General features: G+C 42.6%; 1 protein-coding gene across 1 annotated transcript in view; it reads right to left on the reverse strand.

Moving 5' to 3' along the window:
* Positions 1-25883, reverse strand: part of Rxfp1 (relaxin/insulin like family peptide receptor 1) — a 119549-nt gene that overhangs the window by 56046 nt on the left and 37620 nt on the right. Inside the window, 1 exon segment of the mRNA XM_023723671.1 lies at positions 9374-9511. Within this exon segment, the coding sequence (XP_023579439.1) occupies positions 9374-9511 (138 nt within the window).

A 25883-nucleotide genomic window follows, 5' to 3' on the forward strand; every position in this document is an offset into this window, starting at 1 on the left:
CCAATCCACACAAGACAAACAGAGAGAACAAAGAAGGATGATTTGAGGACGGAAGTGTAAAATTTTAGCCATCATAGAAAGGACCAGCACCAACCTGCTCTTGCTCCCCCAAGCCAGAGTTTATATTTTGTGCACATTCTAAAAATTATTAACAATATCTTCCAGTGAATAATCTCTTTAGTAATTAATTTTTACTTTTCTTGTGCCTTCCTAAGGCACTTTCTTCTTTGTAGCCCTCACTTCCTCCTACCAGGAGGCAGGGATATAGAACATGAACAATGCTGCCAAAAATTGCACAGTTGGAAACGTAGAATTTGTCAGGAAATAGCTTTTGGTATCTGTTTCTCTATTTTAAGTCCTATATCCTTCAGATTTTAAAATGTATGTGGCATTGAGCAGAATGGATTTTCATACTTGTGTTTGTCTTGCTGAAATTAGATTCTGATTTTCCTTGAGGTAACCTGGGGTAGTACAAAGAACAAATGACATTAATAAAGAATGTTTAGCTAAAAAGATACAGTGCTTCCCTAAATAAGAATTAAAAATTTGGTCCAAGAAAACTGTGCTCTCATATGCTATGTAAATTTAATAAATATTTGCTGATTGATTAAATGGATAATTTGATATCTCTTGCTTTTGCAGTACTGGGGAAGGAGCCAGGCCCTCCTCACTGAGCTATGTGAGCAAACCATTTTGTCTTTTTTTTTTTTAATGTTTTCACAATTTTTTAATCCTTTATTTATTCATGTATTTTGGTACAGAGCCTCGGACACAGCTCGGAGTCGTAGTGATCCGCTCATCTCAGCCTCCTGCACTGGGATTTCAGGCCTGTGTCACCACAGCCAGTTTTGGAGCCAGCACTGCGCACCTGGGGTTCCGGGCTGTCACGGCGTGTGGTATGAGCTATTTCCTTGGCTCCTTTTATTTTGAGACTCACTAAACCGTTAAATTGCTCAGATGGGGCTCAAATTTGTGATCCTTTGGGCTCAGCCTCCCTGAGTCCTGGAAGCCCTGGTCTGTGTCATAGCCACACTAGTGAAGAGCCGTTTCTCTAAACACCCCACAGTGCACATTTGGTCTCTGTGTTAAATTCAAATTTGGGATCCAGGTCACGCACTAAAACCACAGAATTCCATGCTCTTCCAGTGCAGACTCAGACTAAGTCTGCACGTGTAGGGCATGGACATCTGCGTTTCTACGTGTTCTGGGTGAGCCGAGAGCAGGCTTTGGGGTGCTCATCAAGAGGTCTGTGCTGTCCGTGGGGCTTTCCATGACGCGGTGAGGACAGCGGAGACCCGGCTCCACAGGTAGATGCTTCTTTTTCCTCAGGGGTGCTCCCGACTGGAGCTTCAGCCTGCTGCTGCTGCCCAGAGTCGTAAGAGAGGACACCCTGCATATGGTCAGCCCTGGAAAAGACCTGAATTCAGAACATGCCCTTTCGGCTGCTGCTGTTGGCAGCACTCCGCTCTGGAGCATGCACTTAGCATTATTGAGGCCCTGAGTTTGATACCCAGGATCACAAGAAATGAAAACCCCAAACCGTCAAAACTTGAAGCACAGCTTTTCACTGCATGCATGTTTCTTTCACATCACTGTGAAGGTCAAAATTTAAGCGCAGCCATTGGAAGGTGGGGAGGACCTGTGTTTCATTTGTACCAGATATTAATTAAAATTAAGCCTATGGGAGAGAGGGTTAGCCAGGCCACTTTCATTCTGGAGGATGCCTCTCCCTGTTTCCGTTGTCAGATCCCCTTGCAGGTGTACAGAGAGACAGGCATGTGGCTTGGCTAGGGAGGGGCAGCCGAGTTCCTGCGGTAACTTACGGTGTGCTGCGCATGCTCCTCTTAGCCTTCTAGCCGCCTCCTCGGCAGGAGACTTCTAAGCTGAAATGTGTTTAAGAAATGCCCATGAACATCCCCACTTGGAATTTTAGAATTTGGACAACAAAAAAGACTTTTATCAGTTTAACCTTCTCATCTGACATCTTTGACTACATTTTGGAAAGTGCCTGCATGTTTGCATACGAAGTGTATCCGTCTAGGTGACTGGCTTTTAATGTGTGGGTCCAGGGCCAGCAGATGCCCGTGGCTCAGCATCTTCTCGAGGACTTTCAGGGGCCATTCTTAGATGCCTAGATGTTTGGGTTTGCTTTGAGATGGCCTGGGGATAGACGATCAAGGTATATCATGTACCGGTGCAAACTCCCTATGGTGAACGTGATCCTGGTATATACCTAAATTGTACCAATAGATTTAGTCAATTTTTTTTTTAAATTGAGAAGCTGGGAAGGTGGAGCCTGCCTGTAATTCCAGCACTTGGGAGGCTGAGGCAGAAGGATCGTTGTGAGTTCAACAGCAGCCTGGGCTACAAAGTGAGCGCAAAGACAGCTTGAGCTGCATAGTGAGCCCTTACCCTTTCCTCAAAATTAAATAAATAAATAAAATAATAAAAACGTTGAGTCTTATGCAGCTATCAGAGAGGAGGCTAGAGCCAGGCAGGATTGCTGATGTCATTTGTTGAAAGACATGTTCTTTTATTGAAATGGAGAGAAACATCTGAGAGCTTAGAAAGCACACGCTATTGGCTCATAAATGAGCAGCGGATCAACCTTTAAGGGTGGATTTAGGCACAGCGGTGTGTTCCCGACTCTCATACATCACTCAGATTTCCTGAGAGACAGTGGAGCATTGGTCACAGGCAGATGACTTCCCAGGGGACACGTCTCCTGGCCCATGATGGCGAGCCTGGGGATGCACAGCCTGGAACATAAATATGCTATCATTTCCTAAGTAAGCTTCTTATACAGCTATCGGAATGACAGCAGAGCTGTGTAGTTCAATATAGAATCCAGGAGTTCTCACTTTATACCATTAAAGGTGATGGTTTGTCCTTCTTAGGGTTACAAGCACAGGGGTAAGAAGGCAGAGGAGCGCATCAAACCACTTTTTGTGGTTTCCAGAAATTCAAAGGCTGCAGCAGTTTGTTAGCAAAAGGCAAAAGTCATGTGCCTTTTTGTTTGGCCTTAGTGGCTGTGGAGGCAACTTTTTGAAGACATCAATGGGTGTGACACTATCCTGGGCATCATTTAGTAGAAAACGAGGTTACTAGGAGCTGTCTTCCAATCTAGCAGAAAGTGTTCTGAAAGGAAGAAGTGCACAGTGGTAACCTAAGTACTGACTAAGCACTGCTGCCCTCTGCTTCTGTTCTTCAGGCCTGGGGCCTGCTGGGCTGCCCGGGCTGCCTCTGAACTCCAGGGCTCAATCCTCCTGCACCAGCTGCCTGAGCTGCTGAGAACACAGAGCGACCACCCTGGCTCGTGTGCTGCAGGCTAAGCGTGGCTAAGTCTACCAGAAGGTAAGACCACTCTGTATTTTAAGAGATGCTCATATTTCTGAAGATTACATGATTCTGAGAATACGAAATAGAGCTATAATTTTTAGACATACAACATATATCATCTGATGTATGTCTAAAAATTAGAGCTCTATTTCGTACTCGCAAAATCATGTAAGCTATTCATACATAGATTTCTTACCCCTGTGCTTGTAACCCTAAGAAGGACAAACTGTCACCTTTAATGGTATATTCTAAAGTGAGAACTCCTGGATTCTATATTGAACTACACAGCTCTGCTGTCATTCCGATAGCTGTATAAGAAGCTTACTTAGGAAATGATAGCATATTTATGTTCCAGAATTTTAAATGCAGGATGAATTAAAAATTAAAGAGTCCTTGAATATAGTTCAAATAGTGTTCTAATCTTATTTTAAAATACACACATCATCGCCATCACACCCATAAATAAGTATTGCTTATCAAACTCTCACAGATAAGTAAATGCCAAGCCAGTGGTAGGGATAGACTCAGGCATCATGGAGGTTTTCTTCTCTTGAATTCTTTGTGCATTTTGCCTTTTTCCTATCTTGAGCAGCTAGAATTTCCTATTTTCATTTCCTGGAAGGAATGACACAGAAGCTTGCAGATAACAAAGGTCAAATTCTTGGTACTTGCTCTTTGATACTAAATTTATAAAACCAGGGGAAATAAGAGCTGGGTTTTACTATCCCATGAGTTGAACTTGGGGAAATCATACCTTTGCAGCACTGATTTCTTTGCTGGGGGCAGGGGCACTTGGCTAATTACACTCAGCCATGGAGCAGGACACCGGAATTGCTGTACAGCTGGACTTGACTCAGAAGAATAGCCATTAGGCCTGAGACAGATGGACTAGACATGGCCATGACAGTTGGCCAGGGCTCAGCCTGGCCCAGGCATGGCAGAATGTTTTCCTTGAGCCCTGGGCTGCCACAGCTGCAGACAGGAGGCCACCACATGCGATAGTGCTTATGGCAGGTAGGTGATGGTATGGTGACAAGAGGTGGCAGGGGACAAGATCATCTCTGTCCATCTCGGGGATTCTGTGAGCATCCTATGGTGACAGCCAGCCACACCTCTTTGCCCCGAGACCTACACACACGTGCTGGCACCACAGAGACCTCTGGGTCGGCTGTAATTTCAGCAGAACAGAAATGAAAGAGGCTGCGACTGACTGGGTTTTAGTTGCTAGTGCTTGGAAGTGCAGAAGCTTGCAACAGAAGAAAACTCTGACCATAGAAAAATTATGATTTACAAGAAAAAAATTTTATATTCCTTTGAAAGTATGAACTGAATGCCCCATAGCTGAGGCCTTCACATAGCCTATCATTAGAGGAAAAGGAGGAACAAGTTTCTCAGGGGCTGTCACGAGGACGAGAGGAAAATTATGCACATTCCTGGGAATAGTTCCTTAGACTTATCAGGTGCTGTAACATAACAGTGATTATTCTTGTCATTTTACCTATAATTTTAAACTTGTATTTTTATTTTTAACTTCATCATTCATATTTATTACTCTGCTTATATTTTCTTTTTTTTTTGTTTAGTTTGTATTTTCAACAAGATGATTGAATCCATCAATATTATTCTCAGTCCATGTTCATTTAAAAATATTTTAAGTGTACAAAATACCTCCACAAGCATACATAGTACATCTTATCTTCTAGCATCTAAAGATGAAAACCTACAAATCCTTCCTGTGATATATCTAAAACATATTGCCTTTAAATACCAGCATCCAAGTTCTCAGAATTCATGTCTAGTCATTACTACCATTCAAGATATGTGTATATCTTCCGATGTAGAGGTCAGTTACGCGTAGAGCTTCACGGTGTAATTATTTCTTTAGACTAAACAAAGCATAGTTTTAAAATCTGCATGCAAGTATTTTTAAGTGTGTCAGGTCAGTAAAACTAAAATATAACTTATTATAATTGATTAACACAAATTCTATTGCCTTTTTTGTCATTCAGAGCAAATTAAATATTACAGGTCTGTATGAACATGGGCACTGATAGAGTCTGTGTGAAACACTACTGGAACACAAACTGGAGAGTTAAAAGTAAAGCTCTCCAAGTCAGTTTGCCTATTTTGAAATTATCTTTATTAAAATGTTCTTTGCAGATATGAAATGGAGAAAATTTTCAATTATTTTATTTTCTCAATTGTTTACACACTATACAGGAGTTTCATACATTGGGAGAACGATAAATACATTAATAACTATATCATTTTAAATTTGTTAATTCACCTAATTTCTCATGTACTTTTCCCCCCCCCAAAAAAAAATTAAAAATGCCTTATTTAATTTTTCTACTGAAGTGCTTACAAATGATTCAAGGGGTAGACCTGTAAGATATGAGTTTTATAGGAAAGAGAGTTGTCTGAGACAGTCATTAATCACATAATAGCTTCAATAGGCATCAGTTTCCCTCCTCAGCAAGCAATAAACAAGCTGGCAATTGCAGTCACATCTGTAGTTTGGATGTGTCTCCCCAAATCTAGGGTTCAAAGCTTGGTCCCCAGCCCGTGGCCCTGTTGGGAGGTTCTATGAGCTTCCCAGTGGCTGGGACACAACACCGTACAGCCATGACTTATGGGATGAAAGGTTTAATTTAGCTGGATTTAATTTAGCTGATAGTTTGGGGAAGTTCAGTCCAAGGCAGGAATACCATGGCACAAAGGCTTGCGAGAACACAGGTAGGCTATGGTAGCCAGGAAACCCCAGCGTGGGGACAGGGCTTATCAAAGTTATTTTGGCAAGTGCCTTGCAAGGATGAACATGGTTTAAATAATCATTATTGGTGACAATGTTTGAATAGCTTAAGAGGATACAGAGGAGGTCTTTGAATGATTATTATTTTTTTTTTTTTACCTTAAAACATTTGACTAAGGAAACAGTTTCTACTTGCTTTTGTGTGTGTGTGTGTGTGTGTGTGTGTGTGTGTGTGTGTATAACTGGGGATTGAACTCAGGCCCTTGTGCTTGCTAGGCAAGCACTTTTTCTACTGAGCCACCTCCCCAGCCCCCTCTTTCCATTTATTTTTATTTTATTATTTTTGGCAGAACCTGGGATTGAACTCAGGCCCTTATGCTTGCCAGGGAAGCGCTTATTCCACTGAGACATCTCCCTGGTCCCCCTCTTTCCATTTAAGAAGATATTTTATTTGACAATCTACTATTCAATTGTGAATGATGAAGATAAAAGTCATTTTTTTAACTTGGCTTTTCTTGTCTGTATAGATTAAGATGACTAATTGCAAACACATGTAACACTACTTGCCCAAGTATGCATGAAGTCTATATATTCTGGAAGAACTTTTGCTTTAATTCAAGGATCATTAAGCATGATTTTGACATAGATGTCTTACCAATACATAGCTTTGATAATACAAATTGTCCAGACACTATTAAACACAGATATGGAAACCAGGGCAGACAAGGAGATTAAGGCGATGAGAGGTGTGCAGAAATAACTCAGCGTTATAGATTTCACCACCTGGATTCTAACTATGGTGAAATTTTTTTCCATCGCTCCTGGAAAGTTCCTGCCTACCCAGGCATGGACACAGCATGCCAACTGGCTGTTTTGAGGTTTTGAACAGAAGTTGTGTTTCTATTTCCAGGTGACTGGCAGCGTGCACGAGGGGAGGATTTCTACAGATGCATTTGGAGGCATCTGCCATGTAGCGTGTTCACCTGTCTTCTGCTGGACATCCTAGATACGTTACCTTTGAGTCTTCTTTATGGCTTATGGACACAGGGACCCTTATTATGTCTCTCTTACAGAAAAAAAGACTCCATTTTATGTTCTTTCATTTCCAGAATTTAAGCCCAATCCCCAAGTTTGTGTTCTCATTCCCAGCGTGTTACTTCTTCCTTCTGAATTGTTGGCCATGGGACACTGACCCTATAAGGACCATAACTGTGGGATTGCTGACTTGTTACTTGGTCTCTTCAGACTTGGCACTAAAGCTAACGTTCCTAAAAGTTCTCCAACAAAACCCTACTTTTAGTGGTGAATTGGGAATACCAGCTCCTTTTTCTGCTTCCTGAGACCATTTCAACTGATGGGACCCGTCCCTCCTGGACTCTGAATAGCCAGTTCATCAACAGAGAAATGGATAGCAGGATGTGGAAAACCTTTCTACCATAGTGCTTTTGTTTTTTAAAGCTTGTACAGTAGTCAGTTATTTCAGCAAGAAGTTATTTTTTTAAAGAAATATTTATGGGGCTGAGGAGACAGCTCAGTGGCTTAAACGCCTCTCTGCCCAGCACAAGGTTCTGAGTTTGATCCCAGAACCGCAAAATAAATAAATAAATAAATAAATAAATAAATATTTGTAGTCCTTTTAAGTCAAAAATAATTGTAGCTTTAGCTCATCAGTTCAGACAGCATAATCACTCTTGAATTGTTGCCACTAGCTGGAGACCATGATCCAAACAGAGAAGTGCTCAAAATAGAATCAGATTGAATTAGAAAAATAAAAAAAAATTGGGGTTGAATTGTGGCTCAGTGGTAGAGCATTTGTGTAGCATGTGTGAGACCTGGGGCCCAATCATCAACACAAGAAGAGAGGTTATTTGCATGTGATAGGAGAAGGCATGGCACGGACAGCTGTCCGGAAACCCTGTCCAGGTGGTCCAGGGGCTCCAGAGTGTGTATTATGGGATGGCTTATAAAACAAAAATGACAAAATTGTTGAGTCTTTACATGATTATTACAATGCAGGTCCCACATGGTAGTGCATTAGTTAAAGGTGATTACTGTGTGGCATTTTAGGAGGATTCTTATTTCATTTTTCATTACTAGAGGCATTTACAAGAGAGCAGCCAGTTTAGATTCCTTTTGGCTCAAGTTTTGCACAGGAGGCCAGTGATCAGAGAATTGTCAAGGATGGTCTTGATCCTATTTTGTCCCAACAGAAGCTTAACTCCTTCACTGTAAGACCTAGGAAGCCTGCAATCGAAGACCACGCAACAGTGCCTCTGGCCTCTGTGGGGTAAGTCTGGGCAGTATTTTGAATACCAACATTTGTCCACATGTTTCTTTCTTCACACATGCTAGTGTATTTCCCCATGAGTGATTAACCTTGTTATTTTACATTATCGAACAAAAGCTGATATTTCTAGCAAGCTAGCTCTGAGAAATGCAAGTTCCTTTATAAATTCGTGTTTTTGAAGGTTCATAAATTTGAACAAAATCCCAACTGCATGCTATGTCCCCAGACATTCTTGTTGGCTAGCAGTCTTAATTGCTGGCTTTATAAGGTCAAGCCTTATAAGGTTGTTGCTTGAACAGTAGGTAAGTTGTGTTTTCTTTTAGGAGGCCTCAACTTTTTTTTTTTTTCCGGAATCGGGGATTGAACTCAGGCCCTTGCGCTTGCCAGGGAAGCGCTTATTCCACTGAGCTATCTCCCCGGCCCCATGGCCTCAACTTTCTTCCCCAGTGTTAGTTATCACAAAAGAGGAACCACATGTAGTAATTCCCATCTGCCCTATGCCTGCAGATTTCTTACTTTTTACACTTAATTGTCCCAAATCACTAGAGCATAGTACAGTTATCAAACTCTTGTAAAAGGAGGAAACTGAGGTGCAGAGCTGTTAGGAAACGTTTTCACCTTTACATACCTGATAATCATGGTATCCAGGTTCCAACCTCGGAAATCCAGCTCTAGAGCTCTATTTAGAACGTTTATGCCTTTCCGCTTCTAACACAGACACCAGACTGCCTGGTCTGGCTGAAGCACAGGCAGTAGGCAGCGTCACTGCCTTTCTGAAGTCTGGTATGGACCTGGTCATGAGAGGAGGATGCATTCTCCTGGGAAATGGCTGTTATAAGCAAATGAACTAAGTGGAAGTTTCCCTCCAGCAACCTGCTCTTTGCCCTTGGGTTTCCTTTACTCTTTGAGCACTTCCGTCTCCAGACAGGGAAGGGTAAGCCAGGTCCTGTCTTGCTGACCTGGCTCTGCGGGCACCGCGTCTGCCCAGCACTCACCGCAGTTCTCCTCATCGGCCTGGTTCCCGCAGTCATCCGCCCCATTGCAGTGCAGCTGCTGAGGCAGACACTTGGTGACATTGCCGCAGGGGAAGAAGCCCAGGGGACACTTGGCCTCCTGTGTGTGCCCGCGGGAGACTGTGGAGAGAAGGGGAGGCAGAGGTGGGTGAGGAAGCCCTTGGCAGAAGGCTTTCACTAGTCCTGAACATCACGACCCCCCCCCGCAAGTGGTACAGCCCTCGTCTTCCCGCTCTCCTGACAAGACTTTCCTCAAACCCTCTCCTCTGGGATGGCAAGGCCAGCCTCCAACTCTTTGCTTTTATCCATTTTGTTTGGAAAGTCCTCTTCATCTCTCCTTTGCACTTTACCAGGGACTGAACCTGGGGCCTTGACATTGAGCTACATCCTAATCCTTTTCATGTATTTTTTATTTTGAGACAAAGTCTTGCTTCGTTCCTGAATTGCCCAGGCTAAGAACTTTTTATTCTCCTGCCTCCGCCTCCCAGAATGTTGTGATTATAAGTGGGGACACTATCCCTGGCTCATCCTCTTATTTCCTAAAAAAATGAAATGCTGTCAGCACAGTTTTTCTCTTCAACAAAAAGCTTTCGGCTAATAATTTTAAAAATCAGAGATTTATTGCATTCTCACCATGGGCCAAAAATCTGTCCTAATCTGATATTAGAAGAGGATTCGGAGAGCAGGAAGCACGCAGGAAGTGCTTGTGGGGTTGAGGGTTGGGAAGGTTGGAGCTTTGGGAACTGCAGCCCTGCTCTGCTGTACGTCAGAAAGGAGACCATGTGGACAAGCCTTACACAAGTTCAGCGAACTATGAGAGATGTGCATGGGAGGACAGAGCCGTAATGGAAACTGTGTGCTCGGACTTTATAAAATGAAGTGGTGGGGGGTGGGGGCTGCAATATGGTGCCATGTAAGCCGAGACTTGAGGGAAGGAACGGAAGGCAGCTGTGGTGGGTGCGGGGGAGGCTGAAGGGAGGTGAGGGTCCAGGGGGAGAAGCCAACTGCGCAAGGCGGCAGAGGCGGAGCTCAGAGAGAGGGAGGGGCGGCGTCACTTGGGCCTGAAGTGTGGAGGAGGACCGAGGGCCAAGCAGAGTGAGGATTTCACTTAACATATGGAGGGACACACACGGCAGAGGCAGCCTCTCCACGAACGGCGCTGGGAAAATGAGATTCGCGTATACAGGAGACGGAGTCAGACACAGATTTCACCGTGATCTAAACTAGAACCAAAATGGGTTAAAGCTCTAAATGTGAAGATGAAAAAAATACTGGAAGATACAATGGGTCAAGTTCTTGAAGAAGGGGACACAGGCAAGAATTTCTGGGCAGAGCCCCAGAGAAACAGAAATAATGCCAAGAATTAACATATGGGATCACATCAAATAAACAGATTCTGCATAGCAAAACCAAACTGAACCGAGCCAAACCAAACCAAACCAAACCAAACCAAACCAAACCAAACCAAACCAAAAATGAAACAACTGACAGACTGAAGAGACAACCTATAAGACAGGAAAAAAAAATTCTGGCTATTCCTTAGAGCAATAACATCTAGAATATATTAAGAAAATAAAAAATTAAACCCTTAAAATAAAAGACCCAATCAAAAAATGAGAAACCAAAATAAATAGATACTTTTCAGAAGTACAAATATACAACAAATACATAAAAGAATTCTCAAAATCACTGGCCATCAGAGAAATGTAAATTAAAGCACTATTGAGAAATAGTGCTTTTACCCCCAGAAAATGGCTATCATCAAGAAATCAGCATCTCTGACAGCAGCGGAACAGCCATCTCTGACAATACGAGACAAAAAAGGGGATATAAATAAAGGACTGTTTTGTAGTTAAAAAAAAAAGTATGTATATACAAGATAGCTAGGATAGATATAGAGCTATTTTCTCTTAGTTCATTGAGAAGAAAGGTTTGCACTAATATTGTTTAGATATCATGTCTGCATCTTGTCCTCTGAATAACTACTATAAAGACAACAATATGCAATGTATTTATTATTGTAACTGTCCTACTAACCTGCTTTGAAACTGTTTCATTGATATTTTATCTTTTTTCTCATTAAAGTGAATAAAAAATAAAACTAATAATAATAAGATGAATAAGAAATAAAGAACTAACAAATGCTTGTGAGCCTATTGGAAAAAAATGAACGCTTCCACGTTGTTGGTGGGAAAGTAAACTAGTACAGCCACTATGTCAATCAATATGGAGATTCCTCAGTAAAATTCAAAGTAGAAATCCTATTTGACCTAGCTCTTTCCCCTCTAAGAATCTTCCATAAACAGGTAGATTAATCATGTTACAGTGAAATACGCCTATTCATATTTTTAGCAGTATAATTCATTATAGCTAAATCCTGGAAGTGGCTTACATCACCATCAATAGGTGAATTGATAAAGAAAATGTAGTACTTATGTAACAGAAAACGTCCCACTGTCAGTCTGTTAGTTGCCCAGGTAATAGTTCCTGGTTACAAGATCTTGATACTTATGTCTCCTAGTAATGGCTAGTCACTATGAGGCATGTTGTAAGAACCAATCAAAGACAACCAAGTACTCTGCGTCTGTACTTCCTGCTTGATTATCCCACATAAGCTGCAAACCACCAGAGATCAGGGCTTGATATTTTGGGAATGAACCCAATCAATGCATATAAAATAAGTCTACCTCTAAATCCCGGGTTGGATGACATTTCCGTGTTCCTCCTTGTTGTGGCGTCTGGGGCACTGGCCAGGAAGAGTGACCATGTGGACCCGTTTAGTCACCACCCGTTTAGTCATGGCCTAGCAGACTGAACAAGAACCTCTCCAGGTCCTGAGGGGAAGGCACACTCATGAGATTTCTCAAGTCCCCTCTGAGGTCTACAGGAGGATTCCTGTCTGAGGGCTCACACAAAACCCCAAAGGGAGAAAGGCAAAATCTGTCTGTCTGCCTACCTGTCTGCGTGATTCTGGGGCCACCAAAGTTAGCTAGTCTGTCATTCTTGCTGAGCTTGAGGAGCATCTGAACAACTCTCATTAGTCAGGACCCTTCCTCAAGGGAAGGGGAGTGGAATATTTAACCTCAGAGTGTCTGCTGAACCAATGTGGGAGTGAGTGGAATGGACAGTGTAAGCTGCCCTGTCAGTGCGCCAAGACTGCTAAGCACTGTCGGTGGCCGATTGGGCCCTCGCCTGTGGGTCTGTGGCAATCAACGTATGGTATAACAGAGGCCATGCATCCTCCTAAGTCCTGCCTGAGGCCCCAAGGGCAGTGTGGCCAGCCAGGCATCTGCTTGGTCTCTTTCTCTGAGGGGAGCCACCCTTTGTTTGTTGAGCCATCATTCAAGGGTACATTGCACACAGGTAGAGAGCCCAAAATGGAAACTAATTAGTTCAAGCCCACAGTCCTTGATGAAATTAAAATGAAATCAAACTGCTGTTCCCTGCATCTGAAGAAAAAGGGATCTGTTCTTGAGAATTCTGCCTTGACACTCTCATTGGCCACCACAGTTGTTGCCAATACCTGCTTACTTCCAACCAGTTGAGCTGGCTCCAGCTAGCCATACCCTGCTAGCCATTTGGCCACAGAGGCCTTCCCCCTAGACACACCTATCCTGGTCAGGTGGCATCATTTAACACACACAAGATGACTGCCAACAATTCTTTCCTAGTTCCATATTTTGATTGAGGAGAAATTGTGCTGTCACCCCTGACAAATGTCACCCTGCCTAGAAACAAAATCAGTGAAGTGTTTCTCAAATAAATCAAAGAGGGGGTACAAAAATGCCATCAACCACTGTTACCCAGACATTTGATAAATAAGAACATAAGAAAATCCAATCTGATCGGTGACCATACCCTCTGGCTACAAGTTAGAAGGGCTACGGATACAAAACATAAGTGCCCTCTCTGTCTGGGATACACAGAGCAGCCTGGCTATCCAGGACCACCTCAACCTGAACCTCTCACCCTGTTTCACCTGGATGGATAAAGCAGACCAAGCTCTATCAAATTTGGTCCTCAAGAGCCCACAACCATTGCAAAAGTCAAAAGTCAAACATGTGAATTTCCTGGTAGACAACAAAACAGAATTCCTGGAAAGCGCACAAATACTGAGCCGCACCTCAGCCACCCAAAGCAGCTTGAAATCCTGGCAGACTATTACGGCAAAGTGTTCATAGACTGCCAAACTGCAGACACACGCCTCTCCTGCCTGGAAAGCCAACTCAATGCTTCTGAACCGCCAGCACCGCCGTGATTGCCCTCTGTGCACATCGCCTCAGTCTTCCGCCATTCACAGACTTTACTTGGTACTCTAAGAAGATGTATATTAATCAGAGCTAGACTAGTCCTGCCGTAAGTTCTGCAGGATCAAGCACTGGCACGTGTACACCCTCAGCCCACTCAGGCTTCGGTGTCTGCGTCACCAGCCCCTACTACCACCAGACATACAGATAATTTCACTAAAGTAAGGCCTTATTAAGACTAATAGATGTATCTGTAGGTGTTTATGTGCTCTTACGCAGGCTGGCCCAAGGCATTTGTTATCCTAGCTGAGAGGGTGACAAAAGTTTGTGGGGTCCTGCTGTGAGAAATCATCCTTAGATATGGCCTTCCCTTGACCAGTGGTACCTATAATGGGCCTGAATTTGTAGCAGAGATAACTGAAAACTGGCAGAACTACATGTTATACAGGCTAGAAGCTCTAAAAAAAAAAGCTTTAAAAAATCAACAAACAACATATAACGTTACAGAAACATCTTGTAACTATCTTCATAGGAGTTGAGCTAAAAGACCACCTATATATGTAGACATCCCTGCACCCACACATAACTCAGGTGAATACTGACTACCTCGACAACTCTTAGTTTTAGAAATCCAGCCTTAAATCCACCATTCCAGAGTTAAAAGAGCCCATCTAGGGGACTGCTGGAAAGTTCAGTTGTGCAACAACGTCAGGGCTCACGCCAAAGACACAATGCATGCAGAGCCCTGCCCTGATCACTCTGGACACTGTGCAGGCCACACCCGGGTGGAGCCTGAGGATGCCATTTACAGGACTGCTCCAGACCTTGATGCATTACTCTGCTTGAGTTTTGTGCCCCTTCACACTGCTTGTTCCAGTCCTTGCTTACAATTCGGTTTGCATATGTTGTATTTTCCAGCTTGGGTTTTGCTCCCTCCTAGCTATAGTTTTGTTTTGCCTTAGCTCTATGGATGATTGCCCTGAGAGAGTAGAAAATAACCAATAAGACCTTTGCAAATGACAAAGATCTGAGGAACATTCAAGGCACATTGGACACTCTCCTAGATGGATTAGCTCCTTCTATCCCTCGCCCAAGTCTACTTAGGGAGAAAGCCTGAAATGAGAGAAACAAACCGCAAATCCCTGGTGAGAAAACTTTCAGTCTTGCGGACCTTGGCTGGGCTCATCCTAGGATTGCCTCTAGTCAGGCCTCGTCTCAGAAGATCACATGTAACATGCCCAGCAAAGATTTTCCAGAAAATTAAAAGAAGGATAAAACATAGCAGAAAACGCCCTCCAGCCAGTCTGGGAGTTGCTCAAACAACAGTTTCTATTCCAAGTTCCTGTTACTTCTGTCTCCTAGAAATAGCTGGTCCCTGTGTTGCACGGCTGATCACCGGGATGCATACTGTATGAGCCAATCAATGACAACCAAGCACTCTGCTTCTGTGCTTCCTGCTTGCTTGTCCCTAATAAGCCCCAAACCCCAGAGGGCAGGGGCTGGTATTTGTGGAATGAACCCCATCAGTGCTGATGGATGTAGCATAAATCTACCATGAAATCCTGTGTGACATTTTCTGTTTCTGCTTAACACTGTGTTTGTAGTGATGGAAAAATAAAACTGCGGGAGGATTTCAGCTGAGGGACCCCTTGGGATCCTGTGTGCTGTGGGCAGTGCTCAGGCTCCTAGAGGGGCTAAGGATAAGGGGAGGACGGGGGCTGAAGGGGAGCTGCCAGAATCTGGGAAGGATGAAGGAGCTAAGTCTTAGGGCTGTGGATGCAAGAAGGGGTCATGTGTGATTTGCAATTCAGAGAAAGGCCACACAGAATTTGGAGAACTGGCTTGCGCAGCGGGGAACTTGGCAGGGCGATAGCAGACACTCTGGGGGAATGGAAAAGTGCAGGAGGAACACGGTCATTTGCCTTCATTTCCAACCCTTACCTAGAAGCTTCCTCATTAGGTCCTGTGACTCAGCACGGCGCTGGGTCTACTGGCCACCAGGCAAGGCTCACCAGATCCCAGACCCCCGGCCCTCCTGCTGGCCCTGGACTGCCTGCTCCCTCCTCCCAAGCCCCAGGCTCCTCCATGGTCACCACAGCCCCTGCTCACCACCACCAGTTTCCAGAAATCTGTGCTCCAGCCATGTTGGCATTCCTACTTCCTAGGGTACTGGTTTACTACCAGCTGACATTGCTCCTAGTAGACAGATATTTTTACTTTACTTATTTGTTATTTTTTTATTTTTAAAGAGTACAAAATAGTGATGGGAAAAAACAGCATCAGAAATGATACAAAATTTCACTAAACAAAGTAACAGGAATTCAACAGTCATTGCTGTTTTACGTGATGCTATCTTCAAATTAGTTGCTCAGGCTACCAGACATAAGCACGCAAGATTTGCTTAAAGAGAAAAACAAAACAAAGCAATAACAAAAAAGTTGTAAGAAATTCAGAAGAAAAAGAAAAAACAAGAATAAAAAGAAAAAATTTTAAGTATTACCTGCTCCTTTAAAAAGACCAGGAGAAATCCACAGTACAATTATTCAAACCATTCTGCACATACACTAAATATATATTTTTCCCTCTTTTCATTTGTCCTTTTCCTCATCCCAGTTTTTACTTTTCATTGAACAAATTCTTTCCCTTTGACAGTATCTATTTTACCTTTTAGATTTTTATTACTCTTTCAGGTTCTCACCCTAGAGAGACAACACGATGTTCGCACATGTGGGTCTGATTCTACTTATTTTGTTAAAAGACATTTGTCACTGTGTGAGGCTGTATTTCTAGGGAAGAACAAGTTCTGGGTGTTCAAAGCCACTTTAAGATTAAAGAATGGGAACATCCTGTGACTTGGTGCGTCTACACCTGTACTAAGGATGTAATAGAAGAAACAGGACTCTGAGAACTCTGAACGTCTACAAGTGGCACAACTTAACCTCTCCACATCAAACCCCTAATCTATGCCAAAAGGCAATTAATGGAATTTCATCCTGTGTTAATTCCTAGCTCTCTTTTTGTTACTTATATTACTGAGGATTGAACCTATCATCTCTGCAATGAGCGACATCCCCAGCTCTTTTTATTCAATTTTCAGCAGCGCCTTTCTGAATTGCTAAATCACCCAGGCTGGGCCTGAACGTGCCTTTAGCCTTCCTGAAAGGAAGGGAGTGTTACAGACACGTGCCCCTTTCTCTGGCTTCCCCGGTGTTCTCTACTCTTATCTCCTCCACAAAAACAGAGATTTATGGTAAACAAAAAACATGCCATAATATGTCTGCATATTTAGTTATGGTGCTGAAAAGCACTTGTGAAGCATAAAATTCAAAGACAGGAACAGAAGGAGCAAAAATTGATCCCTAAACACATAGAAAAAAATCTTAAGAAAATTACTTTTTAAGCTACTGAAGTAAGAATAAAAATATCTGATTACATGTGACACAACCATCTTATTCTGACTTTGAAGGATAACAATGCCTTTTCAAAAAAAAATGTATTTTGTTGTTTCAGGGTCTCGCTATGCAGTTTGGACTCATAGGGATTCTCCTGCTTTCAGTCTCCCCAGAGCTGGGATTACAGACAAGTGCCACCATGCTCGGACACTGTGGCTGGCTCAGCCCACGCTGTGGCAGGGCTGGTGAGGCATGTGGTGCCAGGGATGGAACTGTGGTCCCTCAACTTGCCTAAGCTTGCCTAAGCAGGTGCGTTAGTCTGCTGACCTATCTCGCTGGCCCCCAACAATGCCATTTTTAAAAGTAGACTTTGCATTGAGAGCTCTTTTAGGGCACAACACAATAAACAGAGAGAGTAGACACTTGCACGTCCTCTCTCCCACCCACTTGCACAGGTTCCCCACCCGTGCTCCTTCCAGAGCTGCCCAGGGGTTGTTTATTCATGGATACAGAAGAACATGGGAGAGTCCTCTGAAGTTGACCTGAGGGCTCATATATCTTTGGAGGTTTTGTTGAATGTCTAATAACATTTATCCACCAGCACTGTCTTGTTGAAGCTCTGAAAATGATACGGTAAAGTGAAGGCCTCCAGAGTCAAGTTGCTGCCTGGATTCTCTCCTGCCTCTGCCCTCATCCTCCCCAAGTGCTTCATAAAAATTGGAATTCCTGCTCTGCAAGGCAGGTCATGCAGAGCAGAACCCATTTTCCCCCAAACTAGCCTCAAATCCTCAAATTACTACTTTACTTTTCCCCGACCTTTCTGTGGAAAAATTGGCCATAAAGAAATGAAGATCCTGGTTCCAGGGTTGTCTTATCCCTTACTCAAGAGAGAAAAAAAGCTTCATTGAGAGGGTAGGGAAGTTTTGGACAGGCAGGCCTTGGGGCTCCAGGCCATACTTTTCCACTTGGTTATACTTGTTGCCTGGTCACGATGCATACTACTACCCACACTTCATCAGGTTTAAGCCTAAAAATGGAAGTTTCCTGTGTGCTGTGTCTTCAATCTGAAGATTCTCACATTGTGTACAATTAGGATCAAGTAAATCTATCATAGTTTTCTCTTGTTAACCTGTCTGTTGTTATAGAGGTGTTGGCCAAGATCCTTCATTACGGCCATGAAGGAAACACCCTTTGATCTCCTTCTACAGTATCGCGCAGCATAGTCCCACCGCCCTCCAAGTCCTGTGCTTTGTCTGTTCATCCCTCCTCGCCCCATCCCTCAATACCAGCGAACTTTTACCACTTCCACAATTTTGCTTTTGCCCAAATGCTATGTAATTGGAATTGCACAGCCTGTAGGATTTGTTAGATAGGCTTCTCTCATTTGGTGATATATATCCATTTGTGTGCTGCAAGACACTTTGGTTGCTTCCAAGCTTTGGCTATTACGAGAGCAGCCTTGTATAGGTTTTGTGTGGACAGAAGTCAATCATTTTTAAATAGTATACATTCACATGTCAGATTTACCATTTTTAAATATCAGATTTATATAATATCAAAGATTATTATAGATTGCAATTTAAACTATGTTGCTTATTGTCTTTACCAAGTTTGTAAATCTTTGAAAATTTCTACAATATTCATACTCAGGAAAAAATTTAAAAAAGACCAGTCTGAATAGCCACTAAGGCTTATTCTGTATAGACCACATACATGATCTATAATCAAAGCATGAAAAGAATAAAGAGTGACTATTTCCTTGGCAAGCTAGAAAAGGACATTTTAATAGCAATACAATTTGCGTCTGATGCAGAACTGATCCGTTCATGCTCAGCTTTGCCTCTTCGTGGCTATTTGAGAGCGCAGAATTTGATGAAGAGAATAGTCCCATCTATGCATTGAGCTGTTCTGTAAATGTTTTCTCACTTGTGAAATTTTAAAAAAATTCATAATCTTTCTAGCCATTTGATTAAAACAAAGCAAAATCCAGGGATTCGCATACCACAGAGCACCATACAATTTAGAAATATCAAATGACCACACAAAATTGATTCTTGCTGAAAATGACTTTTCAGGTCTCTACCAATTTTTTAAGAACAAATGTTATTAAACAGCATTAAAAAATTATTTGGTATGTAGTCAGCCTCCAGCCTCAGACACTGTGCAAAGAGGTCTTGGCTATATACTATGCCTGTTTTCATGCTGCTAGTTAGAAAGTTCTTCAAGTAACTTAGTTTTATCAATTGTATGCTTTAGTGATTGTTGGTGGTGGAGCTGGGATTGAATTTAGGGTTGCTTTGTCTCTGAGTTACTTCCTTGGCTTATGTCCTGTCTTTATTTGTTTGTTTGTTTGTTTGTTTGTTTATTGTACCAGGGATTGAACTCAGGACCTTGTGCTTGCCAGGCAGGCACTTATGCCACTGAGCTATCTCCCTGGTCTTAGCTTCTTTTAAATTTTCATCTAGCAGCGCAGCAGATGTAGCTTTTCAGCAATTGTATGGTGAAATTTGCTTCCATGACATTATGATTCAGTAGATATAGGTCCAATGTTTTTTAAAATAACTTTTAAACTTTGATATGATTTCTGGCTGATAGATTCTGCAAGTATAATATAAAACATTGTGCATCTCTTTGGCCTATTGGAAATTAAGTTGTCGACCTGACGCTCTGCCGGCCTCTGAAGGCCGCAGGATGGGTATCCTGCAAGCAGAGACCAACGTACTCCCATAACCACTAAAATCAGGAAATTGGCATTGATGCCTGATGATGCTTTAATCCTCAACTGTACAGGCTTCAGTTGACATGCTGGCCCCAAAATCATCTGCGTACTAAGAGGATCTAGTTTGTTATCACTCCTTTTGATTAATTGTCACCAGTCTCTAATTTTACCTGGGACCCTTTCTCAGGATTTCCTTCTCTCTCATAACCTTGACACTTTTGAAGACTGTGGGTAAATTATTTAGCAGAATGTTCGGACTTTGGATTGATGTTTTGTTTTAAATTTTGTTTGTTTCTGAAACAAGGTCTTACTGTATAATGCTTCTCTTGAACTCATGTGCAAAGGCTGGCCTGGAACTCCCAGCAGACCTGTCTTGGCCTTCTGAGAGCTGGGATTGCAGGTATCTGCCACCATGTTTGGCTGATGTCTCATTTTTTAAATTAAAAAAGCGCCTTTATGAGCATACATTAGTGATTCATCCTAGAAACACTCACTGGGGCAGTTGGTACCCACTCGCTTTGGGTCTTGATCCTCTCTCCTTCTCTTCCCTCCCCCACCTCCCTGACCCCTACTCCTAAGATAGCCTTGCCATGGCCACAAAGCCTACCTCCCTATTTATTGTCATCTATTGTTTATTTTACTTGTTTCTTAAATTATTTTTGCTTGGGGCTTTTCACAGAGACAGACACTGTGATATGTAATCCTTGATTTCTGGTTTATTCCACTTACCACATCATGACAGCATCACATTAGATATCTTTGACAAGAAAACCACTGAGGTGATGCCAGTTTCAATCTATCACATTGGGAAAGATTTTGATTGGCTCCGTTGTTGTTCACCAGTTTAGTAACTTAATTAGAGTACTCCTCAAACTTCTCAGTTATAAAATCACCTTTTATACATGTGGGTAAACAGTCAACATTTTGTAGAGGTCACTTTGTTCTTTTTCTTGTTGCTGGGACAAAATGCCCAACACCCCCAAGTTCAAGGAAGAAAGGTCAATGACAGCTCACAGTCTGTACAGGCTTCAGTGCACAATCGGCTGGATCCAAAGCAGGGCAGAGCTCACCGAGGGGAACAGCCTGCGGCATGACAAGCAGCCGCCGCCACCGCAGCCTGTCCGTTCCTTTTGCTCCATCGGGGCTGCCTGCCCTTCGGGTGACACCCCCAGAAGTGTGCTAACATCAGTCGGTGGACTGATTTAGTATCACGCGGCCTAAATTCCAGTATTGCATACTCTAGATGCAGATACGTAGAAAAGCTCCACTTAAATGATCAACAAACCATGTTACGATGGCGCTAATAAGTACAAGTGACGCTGAAGCCCTCTGCAAAAGTTGCCCAAAGAGTTACAGAAGCAATGGTGCACAGAAAGGCAAGCAACCTGGCCGTGCACCTGCCCCTGAGTGCTGTCCGGCTTTCTGTCCGGCCAGTGATATCTGACCGGGAAAATGCGAGACTTTGAAGAGGGCAGCGAAGATGGTACTGTGCCATGTCCTTCGTACCTCACATCTTTGAGCTATTTTTGTAACTAAGTTATAGCAAACTTACAGTTATACAAGTGATCACTGTTCAGAGACATGCAGATTTTCTGTGACAAAAATGAAGATAGATGCATTGATCATTTCCCCGTAGATATGAATCACGTTTGCATATATTAACATCTTATTTCAGCATTCCGGTTGAACTATATATGCATTTATGTTCTGAATTCTCCTTCGAATGAGTTGTACCCCTTTCCTGGTTCCCTCCCTACTGAGTTAAATCAACTCTTTGGGACATTTTGATTATATATTCATATGAGTCATGATTTTATCTCCTGTTCTCCCTTCTTCTAATTCTTTTGAAATTATTCTTTCACAGATGTGGGGACTCACTTGGAATTCCAGAGTTGATATTTTAAGCTAAAGACATTTGAGAATCAACAGATACAGAAATAAACCTCCTCAGTCCTTTCTTTATCTGACTAACAGCAGCGATTTCTGGGAAATGAAGTTGGCATAAACTCTCTTCTTTGGGGGCGTCTGTGCCCAAAAAGGAGAAAATGAATGTGCCTACTGTCAACCTCTCTTCTCCCTGGGGGAGATTCATGTCTCCAAAAGATGGATAGAGCACTCACATCTGAATGAGTAAACATCACAGACCTTTTTGTCTTATTTATTCTCAAAAATGCCCCTTTGTTTTTCCCAAGGAAATCTACTTATTCTTCCCATAGAAGTCCCTTCCTTCCTTAGTGGAGTAGCTTTAATTAGCAATGAGCTGTTTCTTTTGCTAGCTCCTGCATATGGTGTTTGTCCTGTCAGTTAGCATTTTAATTTGTAGACCTGTGTGCAGAAGTTGAGAGCTAGGAGCTCCCAGACACATGTTTAACTTGAATGTGGGGATGTGGGCTTCGTCAAGACCACCATTAAGGTGTGTGCACATGGAGTTCCTTCATGTTAAGGCACCAGTAGAATTGTTGTAGCTGGTATAGCACTATGTCCTGGTAAGAAGTTCGTTGACTGAAAAATGACCTCAGCATATTTAACCCTCATCGATCTGGTATGGTAAAATTCTCCCTGTAATGATCCTGGGTATTTTCAACCATGACAAAATGTAGAATTAAATATAGAGATGTTATAACTAATAAAATACATAGTATCAATGCTGAACTTCAATGTAGGAGTAATTTGAGCTTATTGGCAGTTTAGAGTACTTTTCATGCTTAATAGAATTGTGTAATTAAAAATGACAAGTCAGCCTACTAATTTCAACTTACAATGAGCAATTCATTTTTAATTTGTAATTTGTTATAAGCAATTTGATTAAGTTTATAAGCAACACTCAAATATTTGAGAGGATATATTTTGTTAGGTTTATAAGAGATTTATTTAATTTTTAAAAATCTTTTATGTATTTATTTGGTACAGAGTCTCCTATGCAGCTCAGACTCATAGTGATCCTCCTGTCTCAGCCTCCCTAGGGCTGGGATACAGGTGTGCACCACCGCACCCAGTTTCTGGGGCCAGTTCAGCAGGGGGCCAGCGTGGTATGTGGAACTGGGGATCAAGTCCAGGTCCTTGTGCTTGCCAGGAAGGTTCTTACACTGTTGAGCTATCTCCCCAGTCCAGGTTTCCTAGAGCTTCTAAATAAGCGTTTGAAATGTCTAAAACAAAATTAATTATAAATGTTTTTAAAACTAGCTCAGAGGGGCTGGTGAGGTGGTACAGTAGAATAAGTGCTTCCCTGGCAAGCAGAGCCTGAGTTCAATCCCCAGTTCCTCAAAAATAAAATAAAATAAAATAAAATAAAATAAAATAACCCACAAAACTGTAGCTCAGATATTTGACCTTAGTGTCTCCCTAGTGTCAGAAACTAAAAGAGTAAATAATATCCAAAGGTGCACAAGATATTGCAAAAGGGAAAGAAACTGCTCAAAAGGAAAGAGCTGGAATGGTAGAAAAGAGAAAAGAAGAAGAAAGGGAATTTAGATCTATATAGAAATATATATACACATAACATAGCTAAGGTAATTGTATTATTAATTTCTATTGGTTTATTGAAAGGAACAGCTGATGCTTAATTATTTGGTCAATTTTTCAGCCTATATCTGGTAATCTGAACAACTATTTTGAAGATAACAATATACACTATAACAACCTTTTTTTTTTCCGTAGTGATCCTCCTGTTTACAGCCTCCCAAGAGCTGGGATTACAGGTTTGCACCACCACGCCCTGTCTCAATCTCTGTCTCAGCCGCCCTGGGGTTGGGGCCAGCACTGCAGGACTGGGGGCTGAGCTATTTGACCAGTCCATCATTGTTAAATTGAAATTCTGTATGGTTTTTATTCTTGTTTTAATTTTCTTTAAAATAAAAAAAAATTAAGGTGTCTGCTCTAATTTACAAGACTTGTAAGTAGGATCATGAAATCTGTAAACTGCAGTTAAAGGCTTGAGGGAAGCTTTGCTTTTGAATTTGTTACTACAATAAACTCAGATTAACGGTAAGACCAAAGATGAAGGCCATGCTTCATTCGCTGTTCGAATAAAGGGCAGTTCTCCAAGCCCTTCTCTCTTGTTGGCCCTCCCTTGTAGACCTTAGGAAGCAGAACGCCGTCTTTGCGAGCTCTCCGGCTTCTGTGTGGCTGCCACGCACTTCTGGCCAGCGGGAACGGCTGCGTTCTAGAGCTGAGCTTTCCCGAAACAAGAAACGAACGGCGCTCTGCCCAGAGCTTCCCGCTGCTTGCCTGGAAGGTGTTGGGCTGCAGGCAGCTGTCGCGCTGCTCTTGCGCTGCCGTGAGGTAGCATGACGGCAAGACCGATCGAATTCCAGGACGGCGGCCTGAGGTCATCAGGCTCCTCACACTTCTCCTTTCAGGAGAAAAACACATCCTCTTTGTTCCGGAGATGGCAGGTCAGACTTTCTCTTGCCGCAATTACATTTTGGACTGATAATTAGCGTATCTAAATGTATCTCTTTCTGCAAATGAGGATTTTGCCCCCCACAGGCTGGCATTTTGTTCCAAAGGATGATCAGATGAGCGAGTGCGAGCCTGACGGGCCTCACTCACGGGGATGCAGTAGCAGATGTGGCCTCCCTGGCTCCGTCTCAGGTGCAAGTCGAGGTCGCATTCCCGCTGAGGCAGCGCGGTTGCTGTCCTCTGCAGCACGAGAGGGGCACGTGGGAGTAAAGCTGAGATCTCAAGTCTTTCCCTGTCGTGGAGGCTACTGGAAGGTCCTGGAAATGTGTGGGACGTGAGAAGAAAGTTCAGGATGTGGGTGACTGGGAGTGAAGGCAGCCAGTGTCCTGATGTGTCCAAAGTGGGCAGCTGGCCTTGCGCAGTCCTTCCAGCACTGTCACCTACACCTCCTGTGCTGGCCACCTCCAGGGAACCAGGGGAGGAAAGCCCAGTACATTCTTTTACTTCCTGCAGACATTACCCTACATTTCCCAGAATGGTAGCATAGTGCTAGACTCTACCCTTCAGAATAAAAAAGTCCTTACTAACCAAAATAACATGCATGGTTTTAACATTTTCATTTTATTTTACTTTACCTTATTATTTTGCAGTGTCGGGGATTGAATTCAGAGCTTTCACACTGAGATAGGTCTCCAGACTTTTTTTATTTTGAGACAGGGTTTTGTGAAATCACTCACTTGTCCAGGTTGAATGTGAATTTGGTAATCATCCTCTTGCCCAAACTTCCAGGGTGCTGGGTTTACAGGCATGCTACCGCTACAGCTAGCCTGTTTATATTATAGTTCTGAAGTTTTTCTAACCTGGTGGTAAAACTCACTTATCAGTATAGTTGAATTATTAAGCTTATGATAATTCACTATATTAATGTGACAGATAGAAATATTTAAATTTTTTGTGGAATTTAGTAAAAATATTAGTTTTGTGTTAAGAACAACACTGTACAACTTGCCATGAATGCAGTCATGTCCCTGTAGTTTGCTCATGTTATGTCTAAAATGTCCTCCAAAAGCTTTGTGTGTTCAGAGTGGGATTTTGAGAGGTAATTAAATGATGGGGGCATGATATTCAGCAGGGGATTAATCTACTGATTTTGCGGCCAGGGAGATAGCTCAGTAGAATAAGCACTTGCCTGGCAAGCGCAGGGTCCTGAGTTCAATCCATACTACCACAAAAAAAACCAAAACAAAATCTACTGAGTTTATAGTTCAATGTGCTGTTAGGAGCTGCAAGTTAGTAGAGAGGAGTGGGTCAGTGACTGCAGACTAGGAAGGTGCGCCCTTGTTCGTGGCTCATGCCTCCTTTTTCTCTGCTTCCAGCTGTCACGAGGTGGACACTTTCCCTCAGCGAGGCCCTTCTGGCATGCTATTTCTGCTGTGCAATTAGGTGACTGTGAACGGAATCCTCTGGAACAATTCACCAAAACAAACCTCTCCTTTTTTAAGTTATGGGTACCAGATATTTTATGCGAGTAATGAGAAAGTGACTAATACCTAAAACTGATACTGGACCTGGGTGTCACTGCTGACTATACCTGGTTCAGAAGTCTTTGGACTATGTATATATTCCAAATATATATATGTATGTATATAGATAGATAGATAGGTAGATAGATAGATAGATAGATAGGTAGATAGATAGATAGATAGATAGATAGATAGATAGATAGATAGATA

This window comes from Octodon degus, unplaced genomic scaffold (genome assembly GCF_000260255.1).
Source record: "Octodon degus isolate 3935 unplaced genomic scaffold, OctDeg1.0 scaffold00101, whole genome shotgun sequence".
NCBI classification, from domain to species: Eukaryota; Metazoa; Chordata; class Mammalia; order Rodentia; family Octodontidae; genus Octodon; species Octodon degus.